General features: G+C 49.0%; 9 protein-coding genes across 10 annotated transcripts; 5 read left to right on the forward strand and 4 right to left on the reverse strand.

Moving 5' to 3' along the window:
- The first annotated feature begins 1 nt into the window (after position 1).
- TrAFT101_009236 (uncharacterized protein) lies at positions 2-1981 on the forward strand. The gene is made up of 2 exons (XM_066128588.1): positions 2-375; positions 433-1981. The coding sequence occupies exons 1-2, from the start codon at positions 54-56 to the stop codon at positions 1299-1301; spliced, it is 1191 nt and encodes a 396-aa protein (XP_065984708.1). The 5' UTR covers positions 2-53; the 3' UTR covers positions 1302-1981.
- Positions 1982-2706: 725 nt separating this feature from the next.
- Positions 2707-5476, forward strand: TrAFT101_009237 (uncharacterized protein). Its single transcript, XM_066128589.1, has one exon. It carries the CDS (start codon positions 3776-3778, stop codon positions 4883-4885), a length of 1110 nt encoding a protein of 369 aa, XP_065984709.1. The 5' UTR covers positions 2707-3775; the 3' UTR covers positions 4886-5476.
- TrAFT101_009238 (uncharacterized protein) lies at positions 5359-7025 on the reverse strand (the record flags this gene model as incomplete). Its single annotated transcript, XM_066128590.1, has 4 exons — positions 5359-5480; positions 5554-5958; positions 6019-6076; positions 6210-7025. 4 exons carry the CDS (start codon positions 7023-7025, stop codon positions 5359-5361), a joined length of 1401 nt encoding a protein of 466 aa, XP_065984710.1.
- Positions 7026-9242: 2217 nt separating this feature from the next.
- Positions 9243-10067, forward strand: TrAFT101_009239 (uncharacterized protein; the record flags this gene model as incomplete). Its single annotated transcript, XM_024904538.2, has 1 exon — positions 9243-10067. The coding sequence occupies one exon, from the start codon at positions 9243-9245 to the stop codon at positions 10065-10067; it is 825 nt and encodes a 274-aa protein (XP_024755592.2).
- Positions 10068-10080: 13 nt separating this feature from the next.
- Positions 10081-12180, reverse strand: TrAFT101_012054 (uncharacterized protein). The gene is made up of 2 exons (XM_024910803.2): positions 12095-12180; positions 10081-12043 (listed from the first exon to the last, which is right to left on the reverse strand). The coding sequence occupies exons 1-2, from the start codon at positions 12158-12160 to the stop codon at positions 10247-10249; spliced, it is 1863 nt and encodes a 620-aa protein (XP_024755591.1). The 5' UTR covers positions 12161-12180; the 3' UTR covers positions 10081-10246.
- A 443-nt stretch (positions 12181-12623) lies between these two features.
- TrAFT101_009240 (uncharacterized protein) lies at positions 12624-13808 on the reverse strand. The gene is made up of 2 exons (XM_024908977.2): positions 13363-13808; positions 12624-13302 (listed from the first exon to the last, which is right to left on the reverse strand). The coding sequence occupies exons 1-2, from the start codon at positions 13572-13574 to the stop codon at positions 13050-13052; spliced, it is 465 nt and encodes a 154-aa protein (XP_024755590.1). The 5' UTR covers positions 13575-13808; the 3' UTR covers positions 12624-13049.
- SOD2 (Superoxide dismutase [Mn], mitochondrial) lies at positions 13757-15435 on the forward strand. 2 transcript variants are annotated; one of them, XM_066128591.1, is made up of 5 exons: positions 13757-13975; positions 14115-14335; positions 14393-14860; positions 14919-15135; positions 15197-15435. In XM_066128591.1, the coding sequence occupies exons 1-4, from the start codon at positions 13867-13869 to the stop codon at positions 15039-15041; spliced, it is 921 nt and encodes a 306-aa protein (XP_065984711.1). In that variant the 5' UTR covers positions 13757-13866; the 3' UTR covers positions 15042-15135; positions 15197-15435. The 2 variants fall into 2 exon arrangements, with proteins under 2 accessions (XP_065984711.1, XP_024755589.2); XM_024910317.2 differs by having other exon boundaries at positions 13943-14335; positions 14919-15435.
- Positions 15436-16286: 851 nt separating this feature from the next.
- Positions 16287-18562, forward strand: TrAFT101_009242 (uncharacterized protein; the record flags this gene model as incomplete). The annotated part of the gene is made up of 2 exons (XM_066128592.1): positions 16287-16297; positions 16729-18562. 2 exons carry the CDS (start codon positions 16287-16289, stop codon positions 18560-18562), a joined length of 1845 nt encoding a protein of 614 aa, XP_065984712.1.
- A 212-nt stretch (positions 18563-18774) lies between these two features.
- On the reverse strand, positions 18775-20796 carry TrAFT101_009243 (uncharacterized protein). Its single transcript, XM_024905591.2, has 6 exons — positions 20699-20796; positions 20564-20634; positions 20358-20488; positions 20179-20298; positions 19264-20113; positions 18775-19206 (listed from the first exon to the last, which is right to left on the reverse strand). Exons 1-6 carry the CDS (start codon positions 20718-20720, stop codon positions 18976-18978), a joined length of 1425 nt encoding a protein of 474 aa, XP_024755587.1. The 5' UTR covers positions 20721-20796; the 3' UTR covers positions 18775-18975.
- Between the last annotated feature and the right edge of the window lie 799 nt (positions 20797-21595).

The raw sequence follows: 21595 nt of genomic DNA on the forward strand, positions 1-21595 counted from the left end.
CTTAAACACCACACAATACACAACATGATTCTTTGGAAATCGGCTGCCAGGCGATGAAACGATGTACTGCGCTCCGCCCGAGCAGCCTTGGGGCTTTGAATCCGCATCTGGGCCAAAGATGGCACTCCTACGATAAGGCGTCTTTGACACGAGAGGCCCTTGCACAGAAGGTCGAAGCTGGGCTTGGACACGATGCGGACGGCAAATCACTAAAAATCAATCCTGAGGCGAAGACGGTCTCTACTGCCGCAGGAGATCTTCCCATCTCACCCATATTTGATCCAGCATGGATGCAAGCCAGGCGAAAGACTGCAAAGTCTGCTCCTGGTCCACCACTAGGCAGATTTCGACGAAAGCTCGCAAACAATCCCTTTGGTACAGCAAGCTTTGAGCCACGGCGTATCTAATGGAGACAAGCTAATTGGGAAACAGCACAGGCTCTTGCTACGCCGATCCGCAGATGTCCAAACAGCGCCACCAGCCTGCCGCGGTATTTCTTACAGGACTTTGAGATGATAAGACACCCGGAAACAGGTGCTGCATGGTGGGCTCCCGGCCCGCTGGCCTTTGAACATGTTCTGCCTACGAAGCGACCAGACGAGCCACAAGCCGACAGGAATGGCGGACGCGACAGAGCTGCTGCGGCTGCGGCTGGACTCGTGTCAGCATCTGCACCAGCCTCGAACGATACCATAACGGGCCCGGCCCGGCCACGGAGGTCGCCAATAACAAGTTACACGCTGAGTCGCAAGTCGCTGGTTGATATGATTGGCGGACCAAACAAAAAATATCTCGCCCTTTTGTCAGCGATCCGAACCGGCATGGCCGTAGCTCCGGATAATAGAGATGCGGTATGGAGAGAAGATATGGGGAGTTTGCTGCTGGGGATGATGCGCAAATACGTAGTAGATGCGCTGATTGTTCGCGGCAATCGACCACACGGGCCCAAGGACAGATTCATCCAACCTTGTATCAGTTGGAAGGATGTCGAAGGAGTCAGAATGCGGGGTTGCGTTATTTGGCTGCCAGAGAAAAGTGATGGTCCGAAACAATACGCTACACTAGACGTGGAAGGGGCCCGATATGGAAGGAAGATGGTGGTACACAACCTACGATACCTCCTCGGCGACGAAGAGCTGCAGCGGCTAAGAGACTCGGCTGAGGTGTTTCGAGAGGGAGAGATATTCGTGCTTAAGCAGTGGGCGAGCACGAGCATGATGAAACTGCATCTCTTACTGTGGAAGCTGCAAGGATATCTGGCGGCGGAATCAGATACAGGCAGCAGTTTAGAGAGGCGATAGCGGGACGAAGATTGCCAGTTTAGGCAAGTAAAGTTAGCCCGGCGTGATCAAGTACCTGCATTACATGATCTTCTCCCGCCGTAGCAGTGGCAGCGGTTCAACGTGGATGGGCGAGGCGTGCAAACCATGTGTCACGTAGTGCAAAGTGCTAGGTACCTAGCAGCACTACTGCAGACACTTGTGTGCCTTTCCTCTATTCAGACAAATACCTACCTTGTCCTGCCGTTGACCAAATGAAGATGATCCGGGGTGTTCCCCGCGGCGACGCCGAAGCCAGAGCCAAGATGGATTTTCAGAAGGACGGCAGAAATACGCCTCTCCGCAGCCAAAGAATAGCACTATAGATTTCTTTCTTGAAACGGCGATGTCTCTCATCCTGGTGCATGACACTCCGGGGAAGCCTGATGCCTCTGTTCCTAATGCCCGACTCCTGATGCCTCTATTCCCAATGCCCGACTCCTAATGCCCGACACTCGGGGTAGTGTGGCCTCTAATCCTAATACATGGCACTCCGGGAAGACTGATACCTCCAACACTAGTACTTCAGACTTCTGTATTATTAGGTATGCAATAGCAGGTAATACGGATTCCAAATCCCCGTATGTAGCACAGCGTAATGGCCCTACTACTCCATACCCAAGTAAAGTACGTAATGGAATTCAAATTTGCATGTGTCACGGCCGTTCTACATCATACAAGAATCCAAATTGTTATTTCCGTACATTCTGCCACATGTACAGTTACCTGTTTTACCAGCCTTCTTGCAAATGGGCTCATGGATTTGGACACATTAGGGTCAGCTGGCGCCTTGCAAACACAGGATGGTATGCTTGATAACTCTTTGAGACCACCAGAAGGGCCTATTTCAGGTAGCCACCTATAACAGAGTTGTAAAACACGATATTCACTATTTGTGCCTTTTTGAAGGACTTGTTCTTTTCCTCTAAAGGATTACAAGCATGCTCTATTATTTCATACAGCAAGGTACTGAATGCTAATCCTTGCTTGTACCCCGTAAACTGGGGAAACTCAACTACTAAATAAAGCAGATGATCGTGGCATGTATATACGAGATGCTCATCGGAGACTTCTCACAGCAGCAAAGAATAGGTACACTTGGTAAGCGCCGAAATTGCCAGGCACAGAATGTATTCGGAGGGTTGAGTGGCTGACAATGACAACCCTCCGAGTGCAGTTGCCCGGGTATGCATCTATTTACGTGCGCTATTCCGCTTCCAGCCACGAGCATTCCAGAATCCTGCATCAGTAGTGCGGACTCCACCGCTGCAGAGCGGCATGTCTCGGGGCCCACCCGGATTTTGTTGGGCGAATTACATTCCATTGTATAATGGCACCTTGGCCAATGTTATGCATGCGGATTCGAAGAGGTGACAACCTCTGCAAAGGTGCAATACAATCCCTATCAACATCCACCATCATCCACGCAGGAGCAGCACAAGGCGTCATGAAGTAAAGAGGTGCAGCGCTAGCAGCAAGCCCGACGTGTAGACGTGGCTGTTTGGCTGCGTGAAGAGGATCCGCAAAGGACCGATTGCGTGCGATAGAGATTCACTCACTTACACGTTCCTCTCGTGCAGACAGCAGACAGCAGGCTCGTCGACTCATATCCCGGCCCGGCCTCGTTCGTACAGGCCCCTCTGGCCATCTGCAGATTCGTGCACGGGTCATTCCCTCCCTGCCATTCCATCCTCGGCGTGCCAATGGCACATGGAGTCCCGTCAGCCGGATCCCTGAGCGTCCATCAGAGACAGGCAAAGCACTCCTCCGTCAGCCCGATCCCTGGCCCTCTGCGGTCATTTGTCAGAGATGGGCGGAATGCTCCTCCCGGCCCAGGCCTTGGTTGGCATCTCTCGATATACCTATATATGCCCTCATTCTCCCTTGATCGTGTTTCTCCCCTCTCTTGGGCCTGATCGATCTTATCGGCCTGTGTGTGCGGAGAAGGAAGCTCATCTTGCATGCCGAAATCGTAACGCGGCAGTGGGCCCAACAAAAAGCATCGCGGCTTAGAGTTTGACATAATTGTTATCACCGATCCAGACGGCTATGAAATCATCGACTGCCAGGTTCTGATTTCTTCTCCTCGCATCTGGAATCTAATTCCCCAGATATTTACTTAAGAATTTCACCATATCTCTCCGCCTTTGGGCAACTTATTCGCTTAGACCGTGGTTGTTGATCCTTTTCCCCGGCCTAAAAGTCCAATGGGCGAATGAGAAATCCGTTGGGTAGTCGCTTCGAGTAACTTTTTTTTTTCACCCCAACAACGTCAGGGCGGAGCTCCACTGATAAGCGAAGCTAATTGCTGGAGAGCTTGGGGAACCCGCGGGAACGTTTGCAGCTAAATAACGATCCCTTGTATCCCGAAGCTTCCAGCTGGACGGGGTTACTTGGTTCTCTTCTCTTTTCTATTTATTGTTATTCTCTCCGACAACCTGCTACTTCGTCGAGCCATGTTATACGCAAGCAAACGCAGCTTCGGCGCTGAATCACCGACCTTACACGACGCGCCGCAGAGAACAAGCCACCCGTCACATCGCCAGCCACTCACAATGCGGTCTCCAAGCCTCCAGCTCATCCAGCCTGAGAACTGGGCTCAGCCAAATATGCCCACCTACAACACTCCCATCTTCCTGATCCACGACGGCAGCGGCACCACCTTGGCCTACCAATTCCTGGAGATCCTGGGCCGCTACACCTATGGCATCCGCAACCCCTACTACTACTCCGGCCAGGTCTTCGAGGGCGGCATCTCCGAGATGGCCTTTTTATACGCGTCATGGATCCGAAAGACGGTGCAGGACAAGGATTTCCCTGCCAAGAAGAGGAATATGGACGGCAGCACAAGCATCTTCCTGGGCGGCTGGAGCTTGGGCGGCCTGCTCAGCATGGAGATTGCGCGACAGCTGGCGATGGACGACGTCGTGAGGGTCTCGGGCATCCTCATGATCGACAGCGTCTTTCCTGGCGGGTCAGGGTCTCTGCCTGCACGCTCGGCCCCTCTTGCTCCCACATTTGGAGTGCCTATGGCAAACAGGTTCTCCGGCGTTAGATTCCCTGATGTTTCTGCACGCGGGATGATTTGTGATGACGACGTGTCCAGCGATGACGAATCGCTGCCAGATGATGTCTTGACCGATGACGCTTCAAGAGATGGCTCATCGGAGGATGAGTCGTCAACCGACGAAGAGGAGGCCATCATGAACAAGATTCGCTCCAAGAACTGCATGGCAGAGGCTGTGCGTATGGTCCGGCAGTGGCGTCTTCCCCAGTGGTCAGGCAGACTCTACGACCGCCGACCAAAAGTGGTTCTACTGCGCGCGAAAAACTACGTGCCGGCAAAGGAAGGCCGCACTGTCGGCCTGGATCTAAACAGAGATGATCCTCTGCTCGGCTGGGGCGATTACGACGAGGAGATGTTTAGCCATGTCTATGATGTTGACGGACACCACTTTAATCTGTTTGAGTATGAGAAGATATCCAACATGACGAGGACGATCAAGAAGGGCTTGGATAGGCTGGAGGAGGCCTCCCAGATGATGATGTTTGGCGAGGGCTGGTAGTGGAGTTGCGCTTTTTTTTTCTTCGCATTGGCTAGGGCGTTGGAAGTCTTTTCTCTTTTTGTTCTTTTTTTTTTTTTTTTTGGCAAGCTTGGGAAATTACGGGATTTGTTTTATCACTGCATGGCTGGGAGCGAGCTGCATTGGTTTGGGTCTATTGTTCTATTCTAGTTTCACACTGCCCACTGGCAGAGGTTGCGTCTACTGAGGACTTGGGAATTGTTATAGCGTTCTTTTATACGATACCAATAACACACAAACATCGCACAATTTATTTTATACCCTCAGTTTTGATGTCCGACGCGTGAAAATCTAACAGCATCTTTTCAACAAGGGGCATGTCATGAGAGTGTCGCCATTACTCTACACCTCCCCTGCGCATATGATACCCAAGGCAGCCAACAATACGGAAACTTTTTATCAAGACAAAGCCCCAGACTCAAATTTAGGCAACCATCTCGCATGCACAAACAACATCATATCGTCTCCAAGTTGTGATCGTTCCTTAAAAGGGCTTTTATAGCCTCCATGCCTTTATTCGGTGCTGCAAAGTCGACCCAGTACCCTCCCTCGCCCTTTGACATGATTGTCGCGCTCACTAATAGTCGTAAAGTCAGAATAATTAGTACTAGTCATATAAATAATGGTTGGAATGAAAACCGACCACCTACATCGATTTGGATGATTCCTCTCAAGTGCATGCCCAAACACAAGCGGCGCTGGAACAGCTCCATCGCCCTCCTCCATCTTTTCAACACCTTGCTCAGCTCTCCTAATGCTAGCAGCAGAAAAGTCAATCCCATGCCACGCATTGCACCAGTTCGTCACGCCATAGCTAAACTCCCACGGCTCGCAGATGTGCATCAGGATGTTGTGCAGGTAGAGCTCCCGCGCCACTGCGAGGCCGCGCTCCATGTTGGCCGGCTGCAAGCTCTGCACTATCGCGAGCCGGGTTCTGTATGCAATCTCGGAGGCTGGTGGCTTGGACCGGCTGATGGCTGCGTGGGTAGGGGCGAAGACGAGGGCGTTGTGTAGATATTTGTGGGATTTGGGGAGGGAAGGGTGAGATCCGCGGACTGGGAAGACGTTTTAGCCATGTAGATGTGATTGCAGTCAGGTGATGAAACTAAATTTACCGTTTACTGCGCTTGTAAAGAGTTGTTTCTTGGGATGTTTGCGATGCAGGTTGGCGAACTAAGTTGCCAATAGTAATTAGCATAAGATTATCGTGGTGTATCGGGAAACGAAGAAGGAGCATATATATATATATATATATATATACCTTGATAACAATTCCAGCAATCGCATCTCCATTTGTAATAGTCACTGCCTCAGTGCCGAATTTTGCCTGTATCTCATTCTGCCATCGATCACGTATCCCATTAATCACTTCCACAGGGAAATAAAGAGTGCATCTCGTCTCTTTCGAGCGGGTTACTAGCTCTGGAATAATCCCCATCACAACTCCCACCCGGTCTGCCTTTGTCTTGAGCCGAAATTCGTATTTCTTATGCAATTCTTTTTTGGACATTGTTTTGTCACCCTCGAGAGCACCCTCTGGAAGGTCAATAAATGGCACAAGTTCTTTGTTTTGCATGAGGTCTGTCCAGGAGCTGATGACACTACCAAGACCCAATTGATCGCTCACGCAGTGCGGCAAGCTAACAGCAACTATTGTGGCATCGGTGTAGTATGTGAGATGAACCAGCAAGAGCGGCGTTTCTGGCTTGTCTTGGTTGCGGAGAATGGGCCAGTCGGTGGGTGTCCAGCACGATTCTAAGACTGTCACATCTGGAAGGATGGCGATGCCCCTTTGGGAGTTTTGTTCTGGTACAAGCTTTGATTCTCCGATGGTTGTCCCAACATTGCTAACAGACCAGCCAAATATGTCATAATTGTCGGGCAAGGGAGACGTTAGATGGTATTGGAGCCAGCCGTCTGTTCCGCTGGGTTTTATTCGCGAGCTTAGAAGAGGGATATGCTCTGTGATCAACTTGTCCAGAGATTCTTTCATGAGTTCTCCATCGAGGATGTCACGGACGACAATAAAAGCTAGAGAGCGGATGTTGCTAATGGGCCGCCATTGGTCTTTCGCGGAAAGGGGAATGACTTTCTCATTGGAGGGTTTCGTTTGGACACTCATGGTGTCGCTCGTCCGGATACTCAGCAAAAACAACAAATTTATCAAAAAGAAGACGAATCAACACTGGAAAGAAGTAAATTATCTTAAATCTCTGTTGGTGGCTTGCTGTATATATGCTAATTCCGTAGCTGCCATCAACCCGAACAACTCACGAAGAGAGTTTCATGTTAATCCCGTCTTCACAGTTAGCGCTTAGGAGGCTTGGCTGAATACCACTAACAACGCTCCGAAGACGTCTAATCGGGCTTTAGTATTCTAAATGATAATGCCAGCGTGAGAACTAACAACTTTTTAATTGTTGCTGGAAATGGTGCCTAATATGTTCCAAGAATCGTTACTGTACAAGTATGCTATTGGTGACATCCAAAGGGTACTGGTGAGACCCTATCAATTAGCCTATCCCAGGCCCCTTTCAGCTAAAGAAGTGATGGGTCAACCTTATAATTAAGCAACTAACAAGTCGAAAAAACAGTCAACAGAGCCTCTTATCCTTGATACACCATGTTAGCAAGTTCTCTAGTGCTGTCTTACCGGAATGCCGGGTTTTCGGATGGTAATCAGTATCCCTGGTTACCTTTGCCAGAACGACAGGGATCTCGGGATTCTTGTCAATAGTCTTATATTGTGAAACCAGCAATTTCCGTTACTCGAATTATTGATCTCGCACGGGCATTGGTGAGCGCAACAAGGGTCAAAGCCGACATTACCATCGTTACATAACCGCTGTCGGTTAGAAAACAGATTTTCGGCTCAGAGTTGCCAAGATATAGGTATGGCACCAGACTTTCTCAACTTCCTCGGTTGAAATGCTGCAAAAGACTTGTACGATCTCGATGAACCACGACAATCGCCACTTGTACCATCAAGCCTTAGCTTTCGTTGCGGGGAAAAGCCCAAAGAGATTCACACATCTTCGTTTCGAAATAGATTAGAGAAATAGTGCTACAGTAGGCTTACATCGGAGGGTTTTTGAGCACTAGGGACGGTAATGCGCACTATTAGCTGTGGCAGCTGGTATTTGCCGTTGAACCTTGCTCAGCAAAATGTCAGCTTCATATGAAGGAACTAGAAATACGTGTATATTAAGACTACAAAGGATGCCCAGCTGCAATTGAATTTGGAAAGCATTAAAACATAATCTTGACTTGATATTCAGGAATTAATCGCGTACCGCACTTATAAAGTTCAAGATATAACAATATTACCTATTATAGGTATATATTTCCAGCTTAAAACATTCAGCATCTGCGCTTTTCCTCTTCACCTGAAAGAGCAGAGAATGCCACTCAAGTAGAAGACTGGTCCTTCCAGAGTTTAACCAGAGACTTGGGGTTTCCGATTTCAAAAGCTACATCTGTTTCATTGTCAGATAACGCCAAGCGCCTTGCTGATGCGTCCCGAGTGATTTTCAAGTTATTCACGGAAGCGAATGAACCACCTTCAAACTACTGTTCAGCAGTCCCAATATAATCAATTATAACTTGGTGGCAGCGAGACCCCCTATGGGGAAAAGGGCCATTCGTTTAGCCAGATCCCTGCTTATAGGGCTGCGGCCTCAGCAAAGTAAATGTAGGTAGGCCGTCAGGTTGCTCATGAAGGCGTTAACAAAGGCAATAGTGATTTACACTGATGATTCTTAATTCATAAATATGACCACCTGTAAACGGAAGGTAACCATTTGTCCTCGTCGTTTAGTGTGGCTTCATCGGTCAACTAGGACAAGCTGGCTGTCAACAGCTGCAGTTTTCATATGCTTGAAAGAAAAAAAAAAGATGTGCAGCCAAACTCATTTTCCCATTTTTCTCAACAGCTGTCAATCTTACTAACAGCACAAGCAATACACCTCAAATAAAGCCACTTACCTTTCTACTCATCTCGCACATGCATACACTCACACAAATATTTCCCGTTCCTACATAATAAGTCAACATCCAATCAGGTGGATCACTCGGCGCCGATCAGGGATTCGAGCGGCGACGCTAACGGTCCGTCGCCGCCGCTAAGACCAAAGCGCCGATGCCATTTCCACCCATTGCACGTATGAAGCAGCATCGAATATATAGATTCCTACAGTTAAGAAAAAGTATATAGAGGGAGAAAACACCCGGTCATTGTAAAGCTGATATTCTCATCAATAAATACACTCTTCTTTCGATATAAAACATTGAGTCACTACAAGTCCCATCAAGTTCAAAAAATACACCAGCCCTCACCACAATGTCTGCTCTCAAGTACACCAACAAGCTCCAGGGCCATCGCGTCCTCGTCGTTGGCGGCTCTTCCGGTGTAGGCTTCTGCGTTGCCGAAGCAGCCCTCGAGCACGGCGCTCAAGTCATCATCAGCAGTTCCAACCAGACCAAGTTGGACGGCGCCCTTGCCCGTCTACGAGAGCACATCAAGGCGGCCAACCTCGGAGACGCCAGCAAGCTGATATCGGCCAAGACGTGCGATCTTGCAAACATCGAAAAGATTGATGAAAACGTTGTCGAGCTCTTCGAATTCGCCACTAAAGACGGAAAACTCGACCATGTCGTCTTCACGGCGGGAGATGCTCTTCGCGCTCCTGGTCTTGCCCATGTGACAGTCCAGGACATCCACGCCTCTTTCCAGGTTCGCAACACAGGCGCCATCATCATTGCAAAACACTTGTCAAAGTACATCAACTCCAGGGTCCAAAGCTCGCTCACCCTGACGGGAGGAACAAACACTCATCGCCCACTGCCCAACTGGTCCATCGTTGCCGCTGGAGGAGGCGCCGGCGAAGGTCTGACTCGTGGGCTCGCCGTCGACCTCCGGCCTGTGAGATGCAACAGCGTCATGCTAGGTGCCATTCATACCGAACTGTTTGGAATGTTTCCTCCGGAGCAACTCGAGCCGATATTGCAGAAGTTTAGAGAGGAGGTCATTACTAGCACCGTCGCGACGCCTGAGGAAGCGGCAGAGGCTTACATCTACTCTATGAAGGACTCTTTTGCTACTGGAGCAATTATTAAGACTGATGGAGGTCGTCTTGTTGGTGATAGCAGGCCCCTTGTCTTGTGAGACGGTCAAGCCGCGATAAAGAGCGAACAGCATGGCGGAATGATATTTAGTGTTATAGAATTAAAGGCCGTATAAGAAATGATGCTGTCCTAATGTTTATCCCATTATCCATTCCTTGGTATTCAAATTGAAAATTTCCCCAATTCAATCCATCAAGAATTCTTTTCTTGTCACTTTACTCAGGTTGGAATATCCAGCTTATAGTCATCAGGAATAGTCCCCCAGTTGTCGCATACTCCAACTAGACTTCGAACGCCGGCAACCTTTGACTTTCGCGCAAATTCTGCTCCTTGATGCAGATAAAAGTACATTCCTTTACCAAACTTTTTACCCAGAGCGGGCCACTCCTCCTTCATTCTCGCATACGCCGAAGCAATAACTTCTAGGTCCTCTCGCACCTTGGGATCGCGACCCATGGGTGGCTGGACACCGTCTGCGCCTCTAGCTTCTCTCTGGCGCTTCGAGGGGCAAAAGTATTCATTCGTCAGAATCCTGCAGCTGGGGAAGAGCAGGCATGGAATATGTGCATTGCCCACGAAATCTATGGATACGCGAGAAGCATCTCGAAGGACAGCTATTGAGGCTCGAGCGGCCGCGACGCAGTGTGGCCAATTTATAGCTAATTCCGTTCCAGCATCGTCGAGGGACTCGCCTTCGTTAAGAGGCCTCTGGTGTAAAAGGATAGTGCAGGTATTCAAGGCCATATTCAGCCAAAGAACCTGTGTAAATTCGTCATAACTGGCAAATGAAAGCTCTGTAGCAGAGCGCGGAAGCATCAGGCGAATTTTAATAAGATCACTGCAAAGCGATTCTATTCGCTCTTTACGCTCTTCTTCATCGTCGGCAAAGTCAAGCGCTTCGCTTATGCGCCCTATAAAGGTATATATCAGAATGATATACTGCAGTTGATTTGCCGCGCCCTGCAAGTTGTTTTCTCGAACGGTTGAGATCAGTTTACTTAGGTTATGTGTAAAGCGGCTGGTATGTTTAGAAACGGGTTCATTGACGCTTTGAAAGTCATGCTCCGACATTGGAAGCTCAATCGTCATCCTCCGGTCGTCTATTGCATGCATCAGTCCGATCGGAAAACACATGGCTCGATCCATGATAAACAGCATCCATGAGATTCGTATAGTCTCCTCTCTCTCTATCCACGTCGCTTTTTCTTGGGTACCTAGCGATTCTACAATCATCTTTCTCAAACTATCGCCATAGCTGTGGCCAATAGCAACAGTTTTTCTCCAAGCCTCGCCAAGAACCACAATACAAGGCGAATAATCCACAAGTGCAAGCCCTAGATAGACCACCAGGACTGCAGCCTGCAAGGTTTGCAGAACATGGTGCGACAGTTGTATATCTTTTGAAACCCGGTTCTTTGCCTCTTCGTACCAGATTCTCTGAGATTGTCGGATCCGGGAGTCGGGATGGCCACTGGTTGAAACTGCGATGATGGCGAATAACAAGACCGGCGGTACTCCCTGGGGACCTTGAGACTCAATGGCAGACATCAAGGTTTGTCGGTGGATTATGGGTATGTAGCGATAGAACTTCTCAAAGAACAAGTCGATCAACTGCAGTAGCTGGGGCAGCTCTGGTAGTTCTGGCGGTGCCTTTAGAGGCGTGGGTAGCGTTGGTGAACCAGTATTTTGAGGTATGGCGAGGGTCTGATTAATGCCAGGACAAGAAGCTTGAATAGCAGTCCCTAACAGCTCATTGTTGGGCATTATCCACTCGTAAGAATCCTCCAACTGAGGCCCAGCCATAAATGATGGGATAGTTTCAGTGGGCTCCAATCCTAGTAACGCGTCGACCTCGTCCACCGGCCATGAAGTCCAGTCTTGGAGGGCGGGGTTTCTGGTAGTCCCTCCATTTACATGGCCAGAAACTCGATCACGACAAAGATTCCGCCTGTTACTCCTTTCATAGTAGCAGAGCTCACCTCTCACGGTGCACGATGAGCAAGACGGTCGATTACCCTATGAAGCATTAGGTAAGCAGGCCAACGAGTCTGTCTTAGTTCATCTCACATCGCATCTCTTCTTTCTTGACCTGCACCCTTTGCACACGTTTTGAGGTTTCGCAGGGGTAGACATTTTGCATCTACCCTATTAGAAGTCGATTTCAAAAGGTCAAAGCCCAGCCGAAGCCTTTTGGACGGTCTGCAGCTTTACCCCGTAGGATGGATCACGTAATGCTCGCAGCCCGGATTATTTAGCTCCTAACTCCGTCTGGCAGAAGTGAAATAACACGGCCATACTGTACAAAGCATGAGTCTATAGGTGAATAAGCAGATGTTGCAACTTGTTTTTCAAAACGAGTAATTCTATATAAACATACGCCGCAAGTGAATACCAAAATGAATAAAATAACAGTAATGGCAATGGTTGAATTCACACGTAAAGGCGCACGATAATGCTGGTTTCAACGCTATCCTGGCGAAGGATTTCGGACATGAAATGGTCCGACCCGGGTTCTCGGACTCGTTCGAGCCTTTGCTTGGTGCAATTACCATCATCATCATCCTCACGCATTTAAAAAGACATCATTGAAGATAATTCGCATTTATTCGCTGCTGTGGCTAAGCCAATATACGCTCCAAATTCACGCAAATTCAAAGTTCCCATTGCCCGTTAGTGCTCCAGTGCCCCTTGCTCGAATTGAAGCCTGTCCTAATAACCATCCCAAAGCCACGTTGCCGGGCCCGTTCCGTGTATGCCTGTACTCCAGATTCCTGCCAAAATTTGCCATCGCTAAAATAAATATCCTTCTCGCATTAGGTAAGAAATTCCGCTTTCGGCTTCTTCTCCTCTGGATCCTGTGTTTCCAGGGATACGCATCATGTCTTTACCCCTGTTATCCATCAGGGTGCAAGTGCCCGCCTTGCACGATGCGCTTTCGCAGGTGTCGCCATCAGAACCTTGATGGCTCTGACGTGCGTGTTTCTGTCTGCTGGTAGTGAAATGATTTGTCACGATGCATCGCCTACAAGCACGGCTGGGCCCTGCTGAGAAAGTTGAATCCCACGATGCCTTCGGCTACCAGCCGAGTAGGGGCAGAACGAGAGTAAAGTGACACTCGCCGGCCGATGATTCCATCGTTTCCGACTTCTAGTGAAAGCGGCTTATCGAGAGGAAGCTCAATAAATGACTTGTTGCATGAGGTTGGCACTGCAGGAAATCGAAACTGCTGAAACGTGCCGCACTCCTCTGGTGTTCTTGACAAATCTCCGCTGGAACTATATTACACTATTAGCTGTGAGTCTTGATTATGAAGGGCACCTCAAGCCACCACGCACTGGATGACAATATGAAGATCTGATAATATGCTGGAATCATAATCAGCATCTGGCGTCAGTCTCGCATGTGTCGCTTCGTTGCTCTCCGGGTGGCCCGGGGTGTGAAATGCGAGATCTGCGCAGATGGATCGTAGTCGATCGGCATCAATTGGTGAGCTGAGGGCAGCAAGTGCGCCGCCACGAGGCTTGTTGGTGAACTCTGGTCCGCACATGGTGATTTTTTTTATCAATATTCTTATTAAGAAGGTAAATGATATAGTGTGATGGATGCTGTTATTTTTTTCCCCCTCTTAGTTGATGGGTAGAAGAAGAAGGATTGATGGAGAAGAGGTGTAAAGGGGCGATTGCGATGCTGCTTTTCGTTTGTGTGTCTGTGTTGTGGCTTTGTTGAAATCCCAAAGACTTTATATACGCAAGTGCCGGCCCTGTTCAGCTTATATGAGAGGCTCTGAGCTTGTTTGGCAGTGCTGAGCGTGTTTCATCGGCTCTGCCTGTCATCCACCGATGTTTGAGTCGTGGCTCGCCGGGGCCAAGCAGTCCGCGTCAAGCTACCTGAAACGGCCCAATCACGGCGCCGCAAAAGTCGCCCCCTTTCCCCATCCGGCAACCTCAGGTGAGCAAGTTTGAGAGGGAATGCTCACGAAACTCCAGAGCATCAGGAACCTTGATAGCGAGCCACTTGCGAGGTTGCTGCACTACACACATTAGTCGGTTTTTGTCATTCGCGTTCTGACTGCGCTGCGTTAAAGTAGAAATGGCGTCTCGGCTCGTTCTTCTGGCGGCGCTCTCCCTGCTGCCCCTGCCTTGTCATTCTTCATCCCCGGACCCCTCGAAGCCGGAATTTGCCAGCATCGAGATCAACGCAGCTTACGACTCTGAATCACCCCTCGGCCAAGCACGCTTTGTCGACTCATTCGAGCCCACGATGTCTGTTGGCACCTTCTCACTGCCGGCGCTGCCATACGCCTACGATGTGAGTCTTGCCCTGGCCCACCGATGTTCTACAGCAGCTAATCATCCCCCATCCAAGGCTCTCGAGCCCAGCATCTCCGCACAGATCATGGAGCTTCATCACAGCAAGCATCACCAGGCCTATGTCACCAACCTGAACAGTGCTCTCAAGACCTACGCCACCGCCATTGCTGCCAACGACGTGCCTTCGCAGATTGCGCTGCAGGCTGCTATCAAGTTCAATGGTGGCGGCCACATCAACCACTCTCTGTTTTGGGAGAATCTGTCGCCATCCTCATCGCCGGATGCAGATTCTGCCAGCGCCCCTGCTCTAACTGCTGAGATTGCCAATACATGGGGCAGCTTGGAGAAATTCCAGGAGGCCATGGTCAAGGCTCTTCTGGGCATTCAGGGTAGTGGCTGGGGCTGGCTGGTCAAGGATGGTAATGCCTTGCGAATTGTCACTACAAAGGATCAAGACCCCGTGGTTGGCGGAGAGGTTCCCATCTTTGGCATCGACATGTGGGAGCATGCATACTACTTGCAGGCGAGTCTTCTCCTCCGCTATCCTATTGTCGATTATCCTTAGCTAACTCTGTGATTAGTACCTTAATGGCAAGGCTGCATATGTCGAGAATATCTGGAAGGTCATCAACTGGAAGACTGCTGAGCAGCGCTTCAAGGGGGACAGAGATGACGCTTTCAAGATCCTCAAGGCCTCATTGTAGAGATGATTTAAATGAGTAACTAGAATGAATTATGACACACACACAGGATGCAGGCCCTTGATGGGGGAAAAAAAATTCGAATATCCGTTCCTCTGTTAGTGCCATCGCTTCCACTTATGCATGTGTTGCCAGAGCATTTCGTAACCCCTTCGCAGTCCCTGCTGCTTGACAGCGGGTGCCGAATACGCATAAATGAGTATCATGAGCTCATACCTCATTTCGCAACGTGACCAAATCTGAGATGTCAATCCATAATTACCCTTCAAACACACATGTACATAAAATTGTTTCTTCAGCTGGAATCTCATCATTGTATCTAGGTAAAGTAGCACAAGTACACCCATAGATTTACTCGAACCGTATTATGAATCTGAACCAGTGTTGATTCACTGCGCCACCAAGGCACTTGCAAATCTCTCTGAGACTTTCCCATGTGTCTATCCGTCCCAGCCATCTCTGGTTACAGAACAGGGTCGTACTTTGTGGTGCCAAGATGATACCCAAGTTTAATCCTATGATGACACTTTTTTGTCCGCGGGTGCGCAAAATTGATACCGCTATTTTATACTCAATGAGGTTGTTCGACATCATGGGAATTCCAGAGAGTGGCAAAGCAAACATGCTCTCTATGCTGAAAAAGAGGCTGGAATTCCCAAAATACTAAAATTCTCCAAGTTGTGCATAATGTTTCGAAATCTCATCGACCCGGAGTTAGTTCTCGAGGACTGAGCAACCCAATCATGCAGGTACCCAGAATAAGAATCCTTGTGCAAGCAACAAACGGGAACAGGCATATCATTCGCCAAGTTTCCCGACAAGCTAGCCAGCTGTTTACCCATGCATGCAATTCACGATCCGATCGACTATATCTTGTCACGAACTAACATAATAGGCCATGAAAAAACCGTGGCTGAGATGTCCATCGTACAAAGCACGCACAACATGACTTTCCGCTCCACAGCAGCTGAGAAAATAATTCAAATCCTGAGTACTTTGCGGATCATGGCATTATGTGTATGTGTGCCACCAGCCAACATGTGCCGGAATGAAACAATAGCTTTAGGTACACAGCAGCAGCAGAGGTTCTACCAATGAACGAAGCTGGAGGTGAACGCCCAACTTAATTGCTCAGCAGCAGAGCATATATCCGTTCAGGGGGATGCGGAGGAAAATCTTTGAGCAGTACTCGTATGAGAGAAACTTGATGAGGAAAGACTAGATCCATTGGGGTAACCTGTAGCGGAAATGAAGGAGCGGTGCGAATCCCGTCGCGGCGGGAACACGCAGCACAGCAACACGCAATACAGACTCAAACGGGAGGATCTTATTGTTCAATCTTGTGTATGGTTAAAAAAAAAAAAATGGGAGGCCTTACGCATAGCTCTTTAGACAGTCACGTATAAAGACGGCAGAATCTCAGCATCTTTGAACGCAGAATTCTGGTTTCAGCACAGCAATCGCAGACCGAAGCCCAGTCTCTCACTTACAGTCATTCGTTTCCATCACCCTCGTTGAAATTTATACTTTTTATTGTGTTTGTTAAAAAAAAAAAAAAAAAGCTCCCATCAAAATGGTAAATAAAGCAGTTACCTTTACCCTATTGGGAATTGGGTAAGTTGAGCAGAAAATTGCGGCGAGTGAGAATAAAAGAAGCTGAATGTTTATAAACTAACATGAGAGTAAATAGGGCTGCTCTTGTTGGCGCAACTGACCATACTGTGACCGTCACGACGACTAAGACGGAGACGGTCACTGCTTGTGCTTCGTCGTGCTATTCGATCTTGACTAGCTGTGCCTCGACTGTGTCCTTGACTTCGTCTTCTTTGACTATTATATCAAGTGAGACTACGCCTACTGCTACTTCCACTCCAGGCTCTAGCTCGTCTGGAACAATCTCCACCTCGTCTGGAATAAACTCCTCTCAGCCAACATACTCTGTGCCGTCGACATCTTTGAGCACGTATCAAACTAGCACAGCTACAGCCTCAGCTGGGACCTCTAAATACACCCAGAGCACCACTTCTACGGCTTCTGCTATCACTGATAGTCTCGTCTCGAGTCAGCGTCACAGCAGTTCCTCAAGCACTGTTGCTACTTCAACGCCAACAGAGACCTACGTATCCACAGAAAGCGTTGTTTCTTCATCTACTATCACTCCATCTACCACTACCAGTGCTGAATCGAGTCAAATCCTCAATACCTCCTCCATCTCTACCACAAAATCATGTTCTCATCCCTATAGCTGTGAATCTTCCACCACCGTCGGAAGCACAGAATCGTCTGCTCTTGCCGGTACTGCATCATCATCATCTTCGCCGTATTCTACTCCTGTTTCCTCGTCTACGACTTCATATTCTGGCCGAGAGACCACGTTCGTCTTCCCAACCACAACCCAGGCTCGAGCTCCTCCAGAATCATCTGAGAGCACGACAGAGACTACAGTCAAGTCGACTATTTCTCAGACTGTAACTCTCACTAAAAGCTCACAATCTCGAGCATCAAGCCAAATTTCAACAGAAACTGCTTCCAGATCCACAGCGACTCTTTATAGTACTGCATCCATCACAAGTACTTCTTCCACCACGTCCAGTGCAGAGACTTTATCCTCATCTATCTCAAAGACCGCATCCAAATCTTCGAGTGAATCTGGATCTAAGTCCTCTACAGTGACTGTTTACTCCACTGGTTCTCTTACAAAGAGCAGTACCATACTTTCTACACAATCTTCATCCAAACCCACTTCAGCAACAACTGCCACGCCATCATCACAAACAACATCCACAACACCGTCAGGTTCACAATCTACCACTTCAAATACCTTCGCTAATTATACAACTACCCCATCTGGAACTCCTTCATCTTCATCCGCCGTCGTAGTGTCAACAGAATCCTCAGCCGTGGCCACTACCACTACCCGGAGCAGCTACAGCTCCGTATACACACCCTGTTCAGAGTCATCACTGAGCCATTCCCGGATTTATACACTCACCAATTCTTCAACTTTTGCGACAAGTCACTACTCAGGCACTGGAACGGGATATTCTACCACTCAGCCGACTTCCTCCAACACTGGCTCCACTACAATCCAGACATCAAGTATCACAATCGATTCTACTGCTGCGCCGATTACTGCTTCATCTTCGACGAGCAGTTCATACTACTCTCTTCCAACTAGCCAGGCATCCACTCCATCATCTTTCTCTCCACTGCCTTCTTCAGCATCTTCTTCCTCGCCTTCTTCAACCACTCCAACCCCATCGGGCTCTTCCACAGTCTCATACGCGTCCTCCGCCAACGCTGCCACCCAGCCCGCAACCACATCTTCATCCTTCACGTCCACCACTTTCTACACAGCCACCACAAGCAAATCAACTTCACAAACGGCTACTTCAACTGCATCTATCACTTCCACTACCGCCTACCCTCCTCCTACTCCACCTTCATACGGACCACCGTCTTACGATCTCCCATCGTATGGACCGCCACCGTCGTACGGTTTCAAGGGTCGAAGGATATGGTAGGCGATGGATGAATAGCAGTAAAGAAGGGGCATGGAAAGAAGAGAAAAGGAGGAAGGAAAGCAATCGGCTGGCATACAAGATGATGGACAGTTTCTTGTTTTCTAAACGCTTGAGAAACAGACTTGATTACCTAGTATACTGTTTAAATTGTATGAGTTGAAACTTCGTAGTATAGCTTGCAATAATACATGTTCAATCACTTCGCAGTTATTCTACAGACATATTTTTTTCATTGACAACCCCTCATATCGTATAAAAGGTATAAAGCAGATATTCTATAACATATAATCCATCCTGGGTAGGCTCTATAATTTCTAAAAATCTATGAGTCCTCTTTCCCTTCTTATTTTTTTTTTTTCCCCTTTAAACTCTTCCATAAGAAATCACAATCACGCTTAAATTTCACATTGCTTTTATTTACCCTCAGACAAGCACACCACCGCCCACTTACCGTGCCAAGCCCATCGCCTGGCACCGGAATCACCACCACCTCCCTCAGTGGCTCTTAGCTCTTCGTCTTTGCCAGCGGGAAGACCGACAACAACATCAGCCTTACATGTTCGCAGAGACATAACGTTGACGCCAGAGCCGGCACCCATGGGGCCAAGAGCCTCGGCGAAAGGAGTTGTAGCATCCCACCAAGCCTAAAAAAAGTTAGCAAAATAAAGTAGATAACCCCCATTTTTAATCGCGTCACTTACATCGCCAACCAGCTTTCGGTAGTTCAAGTCACCCTTGAAGATGACGAGCTCGGCCTGCTTCAGATCCTCATGCAGTTCAGGAGCTTCATGAGGTAACCTCCAGAAGGAACCACCAGCGGTCCAGTATCTGTTGGGTCGGATAGCCAACTGGCCTTCACCGTGCAGGGTCGCCCAATCCTGAAAGACGTAAAGCAAATCTTCGACCTCCTTGGGCGCCAGAGGCGCGGGTGTCTTTTCAGTGACCTTCTCCTCCTCGGTCGGGCTCTCGAAGAAGCCCTTGGGGTTGGCGAGGGCACTGAGAAGGGCAGCAAAGTCTGCCGGAAGAACATCGGAGACAAACCAAGGAATTGACTTGGGGCGAAGAACAACATGGGTGGCAAGACCAGTGTTGAGGAGGAAACCAGCCAGGACCAGGTCGACGTAGAGCTCGAAACCGGCATTATCGAGGACAAAGTCTACGCGGCGCTCTTTCTTGCCTTCTGCCTGAGCCTTCTTGAGCAAAGCGTACGCTTCGGGAAGGTTGTTGACGAGGATATTCTTCTCGGCGGCCTTTCTGGCCTCGCTGCCCTGCAGCTTCTGAATGTCCTCGTAGGTCATGTTGGTAAGCAGCGACAGGTCAGTCGCGTTACCCCACAGGCAGACCTCGCACATCTCAGCGAACAGGATCTTTTCGGCCTCAGGATCATGTGTCACATCCGTATCAGCGCGAATCTTCTTGATGATGTCTGCGTATCGGGCGGCAAGCTCTACGACAGCGTTACGAGAGGTTCGGAAAGTATCAGTCTTCTGGCGGGCGAAGAGATCGTAGCCCTTCCAGTGGTTGGTCAGGGTGAAGAAGGTGCTAAGGCGTCTGCAGCACGCGGAATCAGTATGGAATATTCAGAGTATGGATGATCAATTGGGTTTGTAGCGTACCGATACATGTAGCACTCAGCAAAGAGCCAGGGGACTTGGAACCAGGTGGGATTGCCTAGCTGCTCCAGCTCCTTGTTGTAAGCGGCGGTCTCGTCAGGGAATCCATCCTCAGGAATAGGTCTGTATGAGATTAGCCTCGCCTTGACTCTAATAAAAAAACCAAAGATTGGACACCATACGTCAGCTGGCGATCGTGCAGCATCTCATACTTGAGGCTGCCGAGCTGCTCGATAATCTTCTTGCCCTCAGCCTGCTTCTCAGCATCATCGGTGCTGGAAATAGCCTTGTAGATGTCGTCGACGGCGCCGGTCTTTGAGATAAAAGCCAATTAGACAGACAAATTCTTGAAGAGACAGATCGAAGTGCGGCGAAAGGGGCATCTCACAAGAATGACAGGCCATCGCATGCGAACGGATTCGCTAGCGAAGGACTTGGGGTCGCTGGTGACCGATTTGGCTGCGTCGCGAGTTAGCCAGCGCTTGGTTACATGAGGTAGAGCAGCAATTGGACATTTGCTTACGAGTCTTGGTATCGTATTCCATTTTGCCTTTCGTGATGGCAGTGGATTTGGTTTGCGACTGGTATTCTGGCGGACTGTCGAGACAAAATACTGGAACCAACTTTTGGAGGGGCTCAATAATGCTTAAGAAAAGACACAGCGGGATTGGCGGGGCATTTGGCGGGGTTGCTTGGGGTACCTTGAGGGCGCGCAAGACTTGGCGGCGCAACGAGGTATACCGGGTGTTGCTTAGCGGCGTAATTAATACCGCCGCCGTAAGGGGCAATTCCGAGCTCGCGGATCCATATCTGCGTCATACTGGAGGCGCCGATACTCGAGCTTTCTAACTCGCTCGGGCGTGATCTGCTTGTTATCGCGTCTCTGTGGTGGATCGAGGCATTAATGATGGCGAATGAGTTTGCGACCCGCAGTGCTGGCGCTGCTCTGCAGTGCCTGAATATCATAAAGCACAGCCGCAAAGAGGTGGTTAAGCCGAGAAAAGATTAGTGAAAACGGCGAATGGTAACTCGAATCTCGCAGGTGAAGCTGCAATCGCTACCAAGAAAGGCATAGGTAGATTTCTCAATATGCGTGTTTGTGTATGAGAAGAGCAGCCAAGACTGTTACTACTGGGGCCATGTTTCCCATGCTGACTGCACCGTTAGATGATTGGACGAATAGAGAGCAATGAGGCCTGATTTTCCTCAGCTCACTGATAGCCAGTCTCTAACTTGTAGAGGCGGTGAATGTGGTTCCAGCCGGCATACCGTTTTCGTTGTCTGGGCATATTACAGGGTACAATTTACCGATATGTGACATTTCACTTTCTCGTAGCGGTCGATACAATTATAACATGTGAAAAGAAGGATGACGAGCTTTTCTTTTTTTCTCTTTTTTTTTAATACTTTTATCAGTGCA

Source organism: Trichoderma asperellum, chromosome 5 (assembly GCF_020647865.1).
Source record: "Trichoderma asperellum chromosome 5, complete sequence".
Lineage (NCBI taxonomy): Eukaryota > Fungi > Ascomycota > Sordariomycetes > Hypocreales > Hypocreaceae > Trichoderma > Trichoderma asperellum.

Bases quoted from the DNA above. Each gene is read 5' to 3' on its own strand.
- TrAFT101_009240 (XM_024908977.2), bottom strand. From the start codon at position 13,574: ATGTGCGGACCAGAGTTCACCAACAAGCCTCGTGGCGGCGCACTTGCT. The intron at 13,303-13,362 runs GTGCGTGGTGGC...AGTGTAATATAG, and splicing joins GATCTTCATATTGTCATCCA to TTCCAGCGGAGATTTGTCAA.
- TrAFT101_009243 (XM_024905591.2), bottom strand. From the start codon at position 20,720: ATGGAATACGATACCAAGACTC. The intron at 20,299-20,357 runs GTATGGTGTCCA...AATCTCATACAG, and splicing joins CTGCACGATCGCCAGCTGAC to ACCTATTCCTGAGGATGGAT. The intron at 20,114-20,178 runs GTACGCTACAAA...CGCGTGCTGCAG, and splicing joins GCTGAGTGCTACATGTATCG to ACGCCTTAGCACCTTCTTCA.
- TrAFT101_009236 (XM_066128588.1), top strand. From the start codon at position 54: ATGAAACGATGTACTGCGCTCCGCCCGAGCAGCCTTGGGGCTTTGAAT. The intron at 376-432 runs GTACAGCAAGCT...ATTGGGAAACAG, and splicing joins GCTCGCAAACAATCCCTTTG to CACAGGCTCTTGCTACGCCG.
- SOD2 (XM_066128591.1), top strand. From the start codon at position 13,867: ATGTTTGAGTCGTGGCTCGCCGGGGCCAAGCAGTCCGCGTCAAGCTAC. The intron at 14,336-14,392 runs GTGAGTCTTGCC...CCCCCATCCAAG, and splicing joins CGCTGCCATACGCCTACGAT to GCTCTCGAGCCCAGCATCTC. The intron at 14,861-14,918 runs GCGAGTCTTCTC...CTCTGTGATTAG, and splicing joins AGCATGCATACTACTTGCAG to TACCTTAATGGCAAGGCTGC.
- TrAFT101_012054 (XM_024910803.2), bottom strand. From the start codon at position 12,160: ATGTCTACCCCTGCGAAACCTCAAAACGTGTGCAAAGGGTGCAGGTCA. The intron at 12,044-12,094 runs GTGAGATGAACT...AATGCTTCATAG, and splicing joins CAAGAAAGAAGAGATGCGAT to GGTAATCGACCGTCTTGCTC.
- TrAFT101_009237 (XM_066128589.1), top strand. From the start codon at position 3,776: ATGTTATACGCAAGCAAACGCAGCTTCGGCGCTGAATCACCGACCTTA.